The sequence below is a fragment of the Cherax quadricarinatus genome, chromosome 11 (assembly GCF_038502225.1).
Source record: "Cherax quadricarinatus isolate ZL_2023a chromosome 11, ASM3850222v1, whole genome shotgun sequence".
NCBI lineage: Eukaryota > Metazoa > Arthropoda > Malacostraca > Decapoda > Parastacidae > Cherax > Cherax quadricarinatus.
Window position 1 is genome coordinate 4,690,584 of NC_091302.1, and position 15,378 is coordinate 4,705,961.

Below are 15,378 nucleotides of genomic sequence, written 5' to 3' on the forward strand. Positions count from 1 at the left end.
TGCCAAGATAAGCCTGAGTCGCCTAGACATGTGAGAATGGGTGTGAGCACTCACTGTGCACCATATTAAAATAATTGGGGATGCCTGGGTACAATATGCTCTTTTTTCCTATTAAAAAACAACAATGTTTTTTTTCTCAAAAAAGTTGGGGCAGTACGGTAGTGAACGTATACAGTATATACGTTTGGACCGTTTACGAGTTAAGTGTACCTGTACCTAAATAGACTTATTAAGTAGTAGCAGTTAGTATTTAGTATTATTAGTAGCAGTATTATTGTTATTATTGTGTGTACTAGTAGTAGTAGTAATAATAGTTACATTAGTAATAGCAGTTAGTTAGTTTTTATTCAGGTAAAGGTACAAATAAATAGAGTTGCACAGATTATCATACATAGCAGCATATGACTAGATTATCTAGGATAACACAAAAAAATTAAGAGAATGGTAATAGTAGTAGTAACAGTAGAAGTAGTAACAGTAGTAGTAGTAGTAGTAGTAATAGTAGAAGTAGTAACAGTAGTAGTAGTAGTAATAGTAGAAATAGCAATAGTAGTAGTAATAGCAGTAATGGTAATAATAGTAATATGTATGCATGTACGTGTGTCTATGTTTACAAATACGGCCTCTCCTCACTTAGCGGCGTGCTCAATTACTGACGACTCGGACTTACGACGGGCTCTCTGACCAGTATTCACATTCATATTCATATATTTTATTTGGACATGATACATAGTTGTATAAGGAATTATAGTAGTTGAGTGTACATGCCAAAAGCCCCTTGTATGCAGAACATTATGGGCAGGCTTAAAATTAACTTAAAAATTAACAAGCAATGAAAGGTTCAGTGGTAGAAATTACAGTAAACAATTTACAATATGAAGTACAATTGAGTATTTGAAACAATGAAATTTGAACATTTCGATATTGAAGCATTATAGTTGTACAAATTTGTCAAATTACAATGTATAACAAACAAGATATCAATTTACTGCATGTTGTCTTGAAGTTTTAAGATTTAAGTAATTGGGAGAATTATTGGTAATGTTAAATATTGAGTGTTGATTATTTAGTCCTGGGTGAGTAAGTGGTTGTTTAGAAGAGTCTTAAATTGATTTTCAGGCCTGGTTACTTTAGTATGTTCTGGTAATGAATTCCAGATTTTGGGACCCTTTATATGCATAGAGTTTTTACAGTGTGATATGGACACGAGGTACATGAAAAAGAGTTCTATGTCTTGTGTTATGGTCGTGTGTCCTATTAAGGTTGGTGAGGAGAAGTTTGAGTGGAGGGTTTATGTTTGCGTGTATTGTTCTATGTACGTAGTAGGCACATGAATAAGTGTGGATGTTCTTTATGGTGAGCAAATTTAGATTTTTGAATAGAAGTGGAGTATGCTGTTGCGAGTAGGAATTTATTATCATTCTGATTGCAGCCTTTTGCTGAGTTATTAGAGGCTTTAGGTGATTTGATGTTGTTGACCCCCATGCACAAATTCCATATGTGAGATAAGGGTAGATGAGTGAGTGATACAGTGCAAGGAGAGATGACTGTGGAACATAGTACTATTTCTTTGATAGTATACCTACTGTCTTATAGATTTTCTTGGAAATTTGTTGTATATGTGTCTGGAATTTGAGGCTACTGTCTAGGTGGATTCCTAGGAATCACCCTCACACAGCTATTGCAAGCCGTGCTGGTGACTATTACACTGACAATGTTGTGAAACACTTTAGGGAAGTCATAAAGGAACGAGAGGTACAGGCCACTATGGACAGATATGTTGTGCGAAAGAAGTCCAGTGACTCTGAAGCTGGTCCTAGTGGCATTAAAAGAAGAAGGGAAGTAACCCCAGAAAAAGACTCGACACCTCAAGTCTTAATGGAAGGGGATTTCCCTTCTAAACACTAACACTCTCTCTCCCCTCCTCACATCCCATCAATCATCACCAGATCTTCAATAAAAGTAAGTGTCATGTAATTGTGCATGCCTTTTTCAGTTTGTGTGTATTAAAATTAACATTTCATGTGGTAAATTTTTTTTTTCATACTTTTGGGTGTCTTGCACGGATTAATTTGATTTCCATTATTTCTTATGGGGAAAATTCATTCGCATACCGATCATTTCGCATAACAATGAGCCCTCTTGCACGGATTAAAATTGCTATGCGGCGGTCAACTCGGTCGTAAGTCGGATGGTAGGTGTATATATATATATATATATATATATATATATATATATATATATATATATATATATATATATATACACACACAGTGGACCCCCGGTTAACGATATTTTTTCATTCCAGAAGTATGTTGAGGTGCCAGTACTGACCGAATTTGTTCCCATAAGGAATATTTTGAAGTAGATTAGTCCATTTCAACCCCCAAACATACACGTACAAACGCACTTACATAAATACACTTACATAATTGGTCGCATTGGGAGGTGATCGTTAAGCGGGGGTCCACTGTATATATAATATATATATACATGCAGGAGGGAAGAGGAGCGATTGGTGGAATGATGATGTAAAGAGAGTAGTAAGGGAGAAAAAGTTAGCATATGAGAAGTTTTTACAAAGTAGAAGTGATGCAAGGAGGGAAGAGTATATGGAGAAAAAGAGAGAGGTTAAGAGAGTGGTGAAGCAATGTAAAAAGAGAGCAAATGAGAGAGTGGGTGAGATGTTATCAACAAATTTTGTTGAAAATAAGAAAAAGTTTTGGAGTGAGATTAACAAGTTAAGAAAGCCTAGAGAACAAATGGATTTGTCAGTTAAAAATAGGAGAGGAGAGTTACTAAATGGAGAGTTAGAGGTATTGGGAAGATGGAGGGAATATTTTGAGGAATTGTTAAATGTTGATGAAGATAGTGAAGCTGTGATTTCGTGTATAGGGCAAGGAGGAATAACATCTTGTAGGAGTGAGGAAGAGCCAGTTGTGAGTGTGGGGGAAGTTCGTGAGGCAGTAGGTAAAATGAAAGGGGGTAAGGCAGCTGGGATTGATGGGATAAAGATAGAAATGTTAAAAGCAGGTGGGGATATAGTTTTAGAGTGGTTGGTGCAATTATTTAATAAATGTATGGAAGAGGGTAAGGTACCTAGGGATTGGCAGAGAGCATGCATAGTTCCTTTGTATAAAGGTAAAGGGGATAAAAGAGAGTGCAAAAATTATAGGGGGATAAGTCTGTTGAGTATACCTGGTAAAGTATATGGTAGAGTTATAATTGAAAGAATTAAGAGTAAGACAGAGAATAGGATAGCAGATGAACAAGGAGGCTTTAGGAAAGGTAGGGGGTGTGTGGACCAGGTGTTTACAGTGAAACATATAAGTGAACAGTATTTAGATAAGGCTAAAGAGGTCTTTGTGGCATTTATGGATTTGGAAAAGGCGTATGACAGGGTGGATAGGGGGGCAATGTGGCAGATGTTGCAAGTGTATGGTGTAGGAGGTAGGTTACTGAAAGCAGTGAAGAGTTTTTACGAGGATAGTGAGGCTCAAGTTAGAGTATGTAGGAAAGAGGGAAATTTTTTCCCAGTAAAAGTAGGCCTTAGACAAGGATGTGTGATGTCACCGTGGTTGTTTAATATATTTATAGATGGGGTTGTAAGAGAAGTAAATGCGAGGGTCTTGGCAAGAGGCGTGGAGTTAAAAGATAAAGAATCACACACAAAGTGGGAGTTGTCACAGCTGCTCTTTGCTGATGACACTGTGCTCTTGGGAGATTCTGAAGAGAAGTTGCAGAGATTGATGGATGAATTTGGTAGGGTGTGCAAAAGAAGAAAATTAAAGGTGAATACAGGAAAGAGTAAGGTTATGAGGATAACAAAAAGATTAGGTGATGAAAGATTGGATATCAGATTGGAGGGAGAGAGTATGGAGGAGGTGAACGTATTCAGATATTTGGGAGTGGACGTGTCAGCGGATGGGTCTATGAAAGATGAGGTGAATCATAGAATTGATGAGGGAAAAAGAGTGAGTGGTGCACTTAGGAGTCTGTGGAGACAAAGAACTTTGTCCTTGGAGGCAAAGAGGGGAATGTATGAGAGTATAGTTTTACCAACGCTCTTATATGGGTGTGAAGCGTGGGTGATGAATGTTGCAGCGAGGAGAAGGCTGGAGGCAGTGGAGATGTCATGTGTGAGGGCAATGTGTGGTGTGAATATAATGCAGAGAATTCGTAGTTTGGAAGTTAGGAGGAGGTGCGGGATTACCAAAACTGTTGTCCAGAGGGCTGAGGAAGGGTTGTTGAGGTGGTTCGGACATGTAGAGAGAATGGAGCGAAACAGAATGACTTCAAGAGTGTATCAGTCTGTAGTGGAAGGAAGGCGGGGTAGGGGTCGGCCTAGGAAAGGTTGGAGGGAGGGGGTAAAGGAGGTTTTGTGTGCGAGGGGCTTGGACTTCCAGCAGGCATGCGTGAGCGTGTTTGATAGGAGTGAATGGAGACAAATGGTTTTTAATACTTGACGTGCTGTTGGAGTGTGAGCAAAGTAACATTTATGAAGGGATTCAGGGAAACCGACAGGCCGGACTTGAGTCCTGGAGATGGGAAGTACAGTGCCTGCACTCTGAAGGAGGGGTGTTAATGTTGCAGTTTAAAAACTGTAGTGTAAAGCACCCTTCTGGCAAGACAGTGATGGAGTGAATGATGGTGAAAGTTTTTCTTTTTCGGGCCACCCTGCCTTGTTAGAAGTGATCAAGGTCCCAGGACCGAAACGTTTTCTAATAAATATGTTATAGTGTTTGCTTACGTGTCTTTCTAAACCAACTTGTCGGTATTTATTACCAAGGTTTATACCATATATACAGTATATATATATATATATATATATATATATATATATATATATATATATATATTATATATATATATACACATATATATACATATATACAGTGGACCCCCACATAACGATATTATTTCAATCCAGAAGTCTGTTTGGGTGCCGTTATAGACAGAATTTGTTCCCATAAGAAATATTGTGAATTAGATTAGTCCGTTTCAGACCCCTTAAAATACACCTACAAAATCACTTACAAAAATACACTTACATAATTTTTCGAGTTGGGAGCTGATCATTATGCGGGGGTCCACTGTATATATATATATATATATATATATATATATATATATATATATATATATATATATATATATATATATATATATATATATATATATATATATACATATATATATACATATATATATATATATATATATATATATATATATATATATATATATATATATATATATATATATATATATATATATATATATATATATATATATGGTATAAACCTTGGTAATAAATACCGACAAGTTGGTTTAGAAAGACACGTAAGCAAACACTATAACATATTTATTAGAAAACGTTTCGGTCCTGGGACCTTGATCACTTCTAACATACAGAGGTAGAAAGACATTATATATATAGGCGGAGAGTGAGATGTGACGCACGTGACCTGAGGAATGTTATAAGAACATAATAATGGAGGGACACTGTAGAAGGCCTACTGGCCCATGCGAGGCAGGTCCTTATCAAAACAATCTCTACCTATGATGAGGACGGGTAGACGATGAAATCATGTGACTCCTGTGTTGTTGGGTTGGTGCTGCTTAAGTATCATGTATGCCAATGTTTTTGAAATTTTGTAGTTTCCAGTGTTGCGTTCTATAGTGTCAGTGACGGTGATTATTACCAAGGTTTATACCATCTTGTCTGACACTGCAACACACTATGGACATAGCATACAGAGAATACCTCTCTCTCCTACTCAAAGCTAATAGTCTTCGGAACCGACACGTCTTCCTAGAAGACTGTCTTGCTGAGATGGTGGTACCACGGTCCACTCCTCGAGAACTGACCACGTCTAGACACCCTTTCTCTCCTGCTGTTTACGCCTACCTTAGAGAAAGCTCTGATGAACTGCGACATGCTCAGAAGGAGGCCTCATTACGTGCCGCTCAGATTCTTGCTTCACTTCCTACTCCTGACAGAAGGACTGCAGAATATATACTCAGCCAAGTTACCACTGCCAACATCCAACAAAAATTGAAGCTATCACGAAAACTACAAGACCTGTGCTCCCACAGCAAATGGAGCGAAATGGGACGACCAGAAATCATAAATAACTTATCTTCCTATACATTAACCGTCACCGAGACAGAAGCCCTCAGCCTAGGGCTCAAGTTTACTACTGGCGTCAACAAGAAACATAATCTGGTGGATATGGTAACCAAGAACCAACCTTTAGGAGACTCCGAGTTTCAAAAGGGCTTTGTTCAAAGAATTATCACTGCTGCAGCTACTGAGCCTTCAAGACCGGTCATTCCCAGAAGATACATCCAAGCACTCAGGAACCTGGCCAACAACGATGATATCGTCATTACAACCGCTGACAAAGGAGGTGGTGTGGTGTTACTCAACACTGTCGACTACAACAATAAAGTCTTAAATCTTCTCAACAATGCCAACACATACCAGCCTGTATCGGAATCAGTGCTACTTCAAAGTACCCAGACTTTCCTTCAAAAGGCTCGTAGCATCTTACGAAAATCAGAACAAGGCAAGAAACTACTTAAACTTTTACCAGGTCAACCGAAACCAGCACGCCTGTATGGCCTTCCTAAGACACACAAACCTGGCATCCCACTACGGCCTATCACTTCGGGCATAGGGAGCGCACCACACAGACTAGCCGGCCACATTGCCAAATACCTTTCAGCGCTTCTGGGCACCATCAGTCAAGCCCACCTCAAACACTCAGGTGACCTTCTCTCCCGAATTTCCAACCTGAATGTCAAAAACAAAAGCATTGCTTCCTTCGATGTCACAGCCCTCTTTACCAACGTTCCTACTGATGCTGCAATCAACATTCTGAGACAGAGGCTCACTGAAAACCACGACCTCCCTTTACCTCTTCTAGATTTCATCAATCTAGTGGAACTTTGTGTTAATTTCAACTTCTTCAAGTATCAGGACAACTGTTACAAACAATGCTTTGGGATGGCAATGGGCAGCCCGCTCAGTGCTGTGCTTGCCAACCTCTTCATGGAAAACCTGGAGACAGAGAAATTCAGCACCTTCATTCCCAACACCGTTACCTGGCTAAGATACGTTGATGATATATTGGTTTTCTATCCGAGACGTCTCAATATCCAGGCCCTTCTCAACAAGATCAATGCAGTTGAACCATCAATAAAGTTTACACTTGAACTCGAAAATGATGGCAAACTTCCTTTCCTCGACGTTCTACTGTGCAGATCTCCCGACAGTGACAAACTTCTCTTCAAAGTGTATAGAAAACCTACCAACAAGGACGATCTTATACACTTCTATTCACACCAAGACACCCGCACTAAGAGAGGAGTCCTCATTGGCTTCTTCTTGAGAGCTCTTCGCATCTCCAGCCCTTGTTTTCTAGAAGAAGAATGCACTTACATAACACAAGCCTTTACACGTCTTCAGTTCCCATCTTTCTTCATCCGAGATTGCAGACTCAAGGCACAAGCTATCCTCAACAAACCGCCCATGGAACAGCCCCCTAAACAGTTCATAGTACTCCCATGTGGCGATGTTGCCACGAATACTCGCCGGGCACTTGCTATGAGTAACATCAACGTTTCCACCATAAACACATCATCTATCAAAGACCTCACTACGAAACGCACCCCCACACCTCTAACATCTACAGCAGGCATCTACACTATCCCTTGTGGGTTCTGTCCCAAGAAATATGTAGGCGAGACAGGCAGAGATCTTGCAGTCCGCCTGAATGAGCATCGAAATGCCTCTAACAGAGACGATGTAAGGTACGCCTGTGTCCTCCACAGAGACTCCACGGGGCATTTGATGAACTGGAACGAGGCGCAACTCGTTCTCACCGAACCAGACCTCAGACGCCGACGGTGCCTAGAAGCCTCACTAATCACCGTCACTGACACTATAGAACGCAACACTGGAAACTACAAAATTTCAAAAACATTGGCATACATGATACTTAAGCAGCACCAACCCAACAACACAGGAGTCACATGATTTCATCGTCTACCCGTCCTCATCATAGGTAGAGGTTGTTTTGATAAGGACCTGCCTCGCATGGGCCAGTAGGCCTTCTACAGTGTCCCTCCATTATTATGTTCTTATAACATTCCTCAGGTCACGTGCGTCACATCTCACTCTCCGCCTATATATATAATGTCTTTCTACCTCTGTATGTTAGAAGTGATCAAGGTCCCAGGACCGAAACGTTTTCTAATAAATATGTTATAGTGTTTGCTTACGTGTCTTTCTAAACCATACTGTATATATATATATATATATATATATATATATATATATATATATATATATACTTTGCTGGCTTTAAATTCACCAATATGAGCACTAGTTCCAGGCATTTTTCCCTGTTCACCTGGGTGTTAGTCGACTGGTGTGGGTTGCATCCTGGGAGACAAGATTAAGGACCCCAATGAAAATAAGTTACAGTCTTCGATGACACTGACTTTTTTGGGTTATCCTGGGTGGCTAACCCTCTGGGGTTAATTGTTTCTTGGTATTCTCAATAAGCCACACCAACAACGGTGCTACAGCAGCAGCAGCAGCTGACAGTGCTACAGCAGCAGCTGACAGTGCTACAGCAGCAGCAGACAGTGCTACAGCAGCAGCAGACAGCACTACAGCAACAGCATATATACAGTATATATATATATATATATATATATATATATATATACAGTGGACCCCTGCATAACGATCAGCTCCCAACTCGAAAAATTATGTAAGTGTATTTTTGTAAGTGATTTTGTAGGTGTATTTTAAGGGGTCTGAAGCGGACTAATCTAATTCACAATATTTCTTATGGGGACAAATTCGGTCTATAACGGCACCCAAACAGACTTCTGGATTGAAATAATATCGTTATGTGGGGGTCCACTGTGTGTGTATATATATATATATATATATATATATATATATATATATATATATATATATATATATATATATATATATATATATATATATATATATATATATATATACGTATATATAATTTACATATATATATATATATATATATATATATATATATATATATATATATATATATATATATATATATATATATATATATATATATATATATATACGTATATATAATTTACATATATATATATATATATATATATATATATATATATATATATATATATATATATATATATATATATATATATATATATATATATATATATACAGTGGACCCCCACTTAACGATCACCTCCCAATGCGACCAATTATGTAAGTGTATTTATGTAAGTGCGTTTGTACGTGTATATTTGGGGGTTTTAAATGGACTAATCTACTTCAAAATATTCCTTATGGGAACAAATTCGGTCAGTACTGGCACCTGAACATACTTCTGGAATGTAAAAATATCGTTAACCGGGGGTCCACTGTGTACAGTGGACCCCCGCATAGCGACTTTAATCCATGCAAGAGGGCTCATTGTTATGCGAAATGATCGGTATGCGAATGAATTTTCCCCTTAAGAAATAATGGAAATCAAATTAATCCGTGCAAGACACCCAAAAGTATGAAAAAAAAAAAAATTTACCACATGAAATGTTAATTTTAATTCACACAAACTGAAAAAGGCATGCACAATTACATGACACTTACTTTTATTGAAGATCTGGTGATGATTGATGGGATGGGAGGAGGGGAGAGAGAGTGTTAGTGTTTAGAAGGGAAATCCCCTTCCATTAAGACTTGAGGTGTCGAGTCCTTTTCTGGGGTTACTTCCCTTCTTCTTTTAATGCCACTAGGACCAGCTTCAGAGTCACTGGACTTCTTTCGCACAACATATCTGTCCATAGTGGCCTGTACCTCTCGTTCCTTTATGACTTCCCTAAAGTGTTTCACAACATTGTCAGTGTAATAGTCACCAGCACGGCTTGCAATAGCTGTGTGAGGGTGATTTTCATCCATGAAGGTTTGCACTTCAAGCCACTTTGCACAGATTTCCTTAATCTTTGTAGTAGGCAACTTCTTCAATTTCTCTCTCCCCTCCTCTGAACCAGTTTCCTCAGGTCTGGCCTCTTGCTCTTGAAGTTGATCTATCAGCTCATCAGTGGTTAGTTCTTCATTGTCCTCCTCCACCAACTCTTCCACATCCTCCCCACTAACCTCCAACCCCAAGGACTTTCCCAATGCCACAATGGATTCCTCAACTGGCATAATCCTCTCAGGGTTAGCCTCAAACCCTTCAAAATCCCTTTTGTCTACACATTCTGGCCACAGTTTCTTCCAAGCAGAGTTCAAGGTCTTCTTAGTCACTCCCTCCCAAGCCTTACCTATAAGGTTTACACAATTGAGGATATTAAAGTGCTCTCTCCAAAACTCTCTTAGAGTCAGTTGAGTTTCTGAGGTCACTACAAAGCACCTTTCAAACAGAGCTTTTGTGTACAGTTTTTTGAAGTTTGCAATAACCTGCTGGTCCATGGGCTGCAGGAGAGGAGTGGTATTAGGAGGCAAAAACTTCACCTTAATGAATTTCATGTCCCCATAAAGTCAGTGTCATCGAAGACTGTCTAACTTATTTCCATTTGGGGTCCTTAATCTTGTCTCCCAGGATGCAACCCACACCAGTCCACTAACACCCAGGTGAACAGGGAAAAATGCCTGGAACTAGTGCTCATATTGGTGAATTTAAAGCCAGCAAAGGTTGGTTTGAGAGATTTAAGAATCGTAGTGGCATACACAGTGTCATAAGGCCTGTTCTGGAAGAAAATGCCAAACAGGACCTACAGTACTCAGGAGGAAAAGGCACTCCAGGACACAGTGTCTCATCAGTCATTGCTGCATCTTCAATAAAGGTGTCATTTATTCTTCATTTAGTAGAGTAGTACATGCACAATATATACTGTGCATGTACTACTCTACTACTGTGCATGTATCCTTCTCTTTGTGTGTAGGAAAATGTATACTTCATGTGGTAAAATTTTTTTTTTCATACTTTTGGGTGTCTTGCACGGATTAATTTGATTTCCATTATTTCTTATGGGGAAAATTCATTCGCATAACGATAATTTCGCATAACAATGAGCTCTCATGCACGGATTAATATCGTTATGCGGGGGTCCACTGTATATATATACAGTGTTCCCTCGTTTTTCGTAATTAATCCGTTCCTGGAGGAGCTACTATAAACGAAATTTACGATTTGCGAATCAATTTTCCCCATAAGAAATAATGTAAATACAATTAATCCGTTCCTGACACTCAGAAGTATTAAAACAGAAAAAAATTTTACATGAAATATAGATGTAGTACATAAACAATACAATGGGAAATGATGAATGAAACATTAACAGCATAACACTTACCTTTATTGGAGATTCTTCTTAGTGTATGGAAGACTGGAGGAGGAGAGAGATTGGATTGTTTACAGTTTGGAAGGGGAATCCCCTTCCAGCAACACCTCAGGTACCAATTGCTTCTCTGGGGTTGCTTCTCTTCTCTGTTTCTTAATGCCACTAGGACCACCTTGGGAGTCACTCTAGTCCTGTCTCGCAAAGTAACTGTGGAGAGAGCTCTGTTTCTGGCGTCTCTTTAACACTTCCCTAAAATGGTGCAAGACTTTGTCACTGTACTTATTTCTCACCTTGTTTACCACAGGCTCGGCACTAGGAGCTTTCTTTGGAGCCATGGTAGCTTATTTAGTACTTGCGAGCACTAAAATGAGTGGAATATTATGAAATATTTCGTAGGAGCACTTGAGGGGACCTTCACTCACTGGTAAACAATGCCAGACTGGCTGGGTAGGGAGGCCGCCCCGGCTCACACCGTGCGTACGCGTCCCGGACGAACTACTATTCGCGAGTCAACCTATGAAAAGCGAGTCCATGTTTATACGAAAATACCCCTATATATATGTAGTATATATATATCTATCTATATATATATATATATATATATATATATATATATATACAGTGGACCCCCGCATAACGATCACCTCCGAATGCGACCAATTATGTAAGTGTATTTATGTAAGTGCGTTTGTACGTGTATGTTTGGGGGTCTGAAATGGACTAATCTACTTCACAATATTCCTTATGGGAACAAATTCGGTCAGTACTGGCACCTGAACATACTTCTGGAGTGAAAAAATATCGTTAACCGGGGGTCCACTGTATATATATATATATATATATATATATATATATATATATATATATATATATATATATATATATATATATATATAAATATATATATAAATATATATATATATATATATATATATATATATATATATATATATATATATATATATATATATATATATATATATATATATATATATATATATATTATGTCGTGCCGAATATGTAAAACTGGTCAATTAGCAAGAACTCATTTAAAATTAAATCCTTTCTAAAATTTTCTCTTATACGTTTAAAGATATATTTTTTTAATTAATGTTGATGTAAAAATTTATAATTTTGCACCATAAGGAACTTAATAAACTTACCTAACCTTATTATAACAAGCTCAATTTATTTTAGCCTAACCCAACTAAATATATTTTAGATTTGTTTACAGTAATTTAATACTAAACAAATACAGTGAAATATATTTTTTTCGTTAGGATCAGAATGATTTTGGCAAAATTATTGCATACACAAATTTTCACTTGTCCTATATGGCAAGATGAGCGTTGCTCTTTAAGCCAAGATCGCAAGTTCTGCCTATTCGGCACGACACATATATCTATATATATATATATATATATATATATATATATATATATATATATATATATATATATATATATATATATATATATATATATATATTATGTCGTGCCGAATATGTAAAACTGGTCAATTAGCAAGAACTCATTTAAAATTAAGTCCTTCCTAAAAATTTCTCTTATACGTTTAAAGATATATTTTTTTAATTAATGTTAATGTAAAAAAAATCAATTTTGCACCAAAAGAATCTTAGAAAACCTACCTAACCTTATTATAACAAGTGCAATTTATTTTACCCTAACACAACTAAATATATTTTAAATACCTTTACAGTAATATAATACTAAACAAACACAATGAAATATATTTTTTTTCGTTAGGTTTAGAATGATATTTGCGAAATTATTCCATACACAAATTTTAGCTTGTCCTATATGGCAAGATGAGCGTTGCTATTTAAGCCAAGATCGCAAGTTCTGCCTATTCGGCACGACATATATATATATCTTTCTTCTTTCAACACACCGGCCGTATCCCACCGAGGCGGGGTGGCCCAAAAGGAAAAACGAAAGTTTCTCCTTTTACATTTAGTAATATATACGGGAGAAGTGGTTACTAGCCCCTTGCTCCTATATATACATACATATATACATACATATATATATATATATATATATATATATATATATATACATACATATATATATATATACATACATATATATATACATACATACATATATACATACATATATACATACATATATACATACATATATACATACATATATACATACATATATACATACATATATACATACATATATACATAAATACACACACATACACATATACATAAATACACACACATACACACACACATACACACACACATACACACACACATACATACATACATACATACATACATACATATACATATACATACATACATCCTCTCCTCACTTAACGACGTACTCGTTTACTGACTACTCGGACTTATGATGGGCTCTCTGACCAGTATTCATACCTAAATAATTTACAGTGGATCCCTAACTTACGAGTTTAACCTGTTCTGTGACCTAGCTCGTAACTCAATTTACTCATATACCAAATAAATTTTCCTCTTTTAAATAAATTGAAATGCCATTAATCCATCCCAACAGCAGGACAAAATATTTGAATATAATGCAATCAACTCTACGGCATATTTATCTATCACAATTCATTTAATATGACATAATAATTAATATAATTAACAGAGAAACATGATATATACGTACTCTAGAATACATAAAATAGGGCATAATATGACAAGTGATGATGGTGGCAGAAGCGGCAGCAGCGTCCGCATTTAACGTAACGTAAGTAACCATTCTTACAGGATTCATTACCTTTGTAACTTGCGAGTTCATTACCTTTGTACCTAGTTCAGCTATCAAAACTTTGGAGTCCAGTCCCTGGACCAATTATGTACCTCTGTAATATTTTGACTACCGCCCACAGGATGGGTATGGGGTGCATAATAAACATATTAAACTAAACGTCCGCATTTCTTCCTTTTTCTATTGCTTAACTAACTTGCTACACTCTTTATGCTACACTTTATCAGTGAACTTAAGTGGTACAATTTGTTTTGTTAAATTGCTGAACTTAACTGATACAATTTGCTTTAATTCCATGGAAATTCTTTTGGCCAAATGACCGTATAATAATAATAAAAATAATAATAATAATAATAATAATAATAATAATAATAATAATAATAATAATAATAATAATAATAATAATAATAATAATAATAATAATAATAATAATAATAATAATAATAATAATAATAAATATATAGTATACATATATATATAATATATAATATATATTATATATTATATATTATATATTTATTTATTTATTTATATATATTTATTTATTTGTGTGTGTGTGTGTGTGTGTGTACTCACCTGTGTGTGGTTGCAGGGGTCGAGTCACAGCTCCTGGCCCCGCCTCTTCGTGTGTGTGTGTGTGTGTGTGTGGAGGGCTTAATTCAACTGGAGGGTAGCTCCACCTCCCTGGATCAAGATCATATCACCAACATCGTCAATTAAAAACAAACAGGTTGATACAAGGTGAGTGTGACATATACTCACCCTGAAGTCATTTTTAGTGAGATCTATGCCCCTGACGAAGGGCAATACTGTGCCTGCTGCAGCCATGACCCACTATACTGCTGTGTCTGCTGGTGGTTTCCAGCACCTCTCCATTAACTGGATACAAATCACAATAGTTTACTTTTCGTAATAGTGAATAATGTGCGAGTCTGGGTGTATTTACACTAAAGTGGTCGCTCACAGCTGGTCGTCACCTCAGTGACCACTACCGCCTCCAGCGACCATCCTCGAAACCCACATACATTTTTGTCAAAAAAAAACTGTAGTCAAGGCTTATGAGTCACACAGCAACCATATAATAAAGCAAAAACTTTATATTCCTGGGAGCTCTAAATCAGTAGGGGTCATGCAGCACCTGGGAATAGGAGGTAATAATGTTTGATCCAGTTCCTTTGGTCTGATTCCTTACATAGAAATGAGTCACTTTTTTTTTTAACTGACT

General features: G+C 36.9%; 1 protein-coding gene across 1 annotated transcript in view; it reads right to left on the reverse strand.

The window, feature by feature from the left end:
• fliI (FLII actin remodeling protein) overlaps positions 1–15,140 on the reverse strand; it is a 140,045-nt gene extending 124,905 nt beyond the window's left edge. Inside the window, exon 1 of the mRNA XM_070083904.1 lies at positions 14,916–15,140. Coding sequence (XP_069940005.1) covers positions 14,916–14,981 — 66 coding nt within the window. The 5' untranslated portion in view covers positions 14,982–15,140. The remainder of the gene's footprint in view (positions 1–14,915) is intronic.
• Positions 15,141–15,378: the final 238 nt, after the last annotated feature.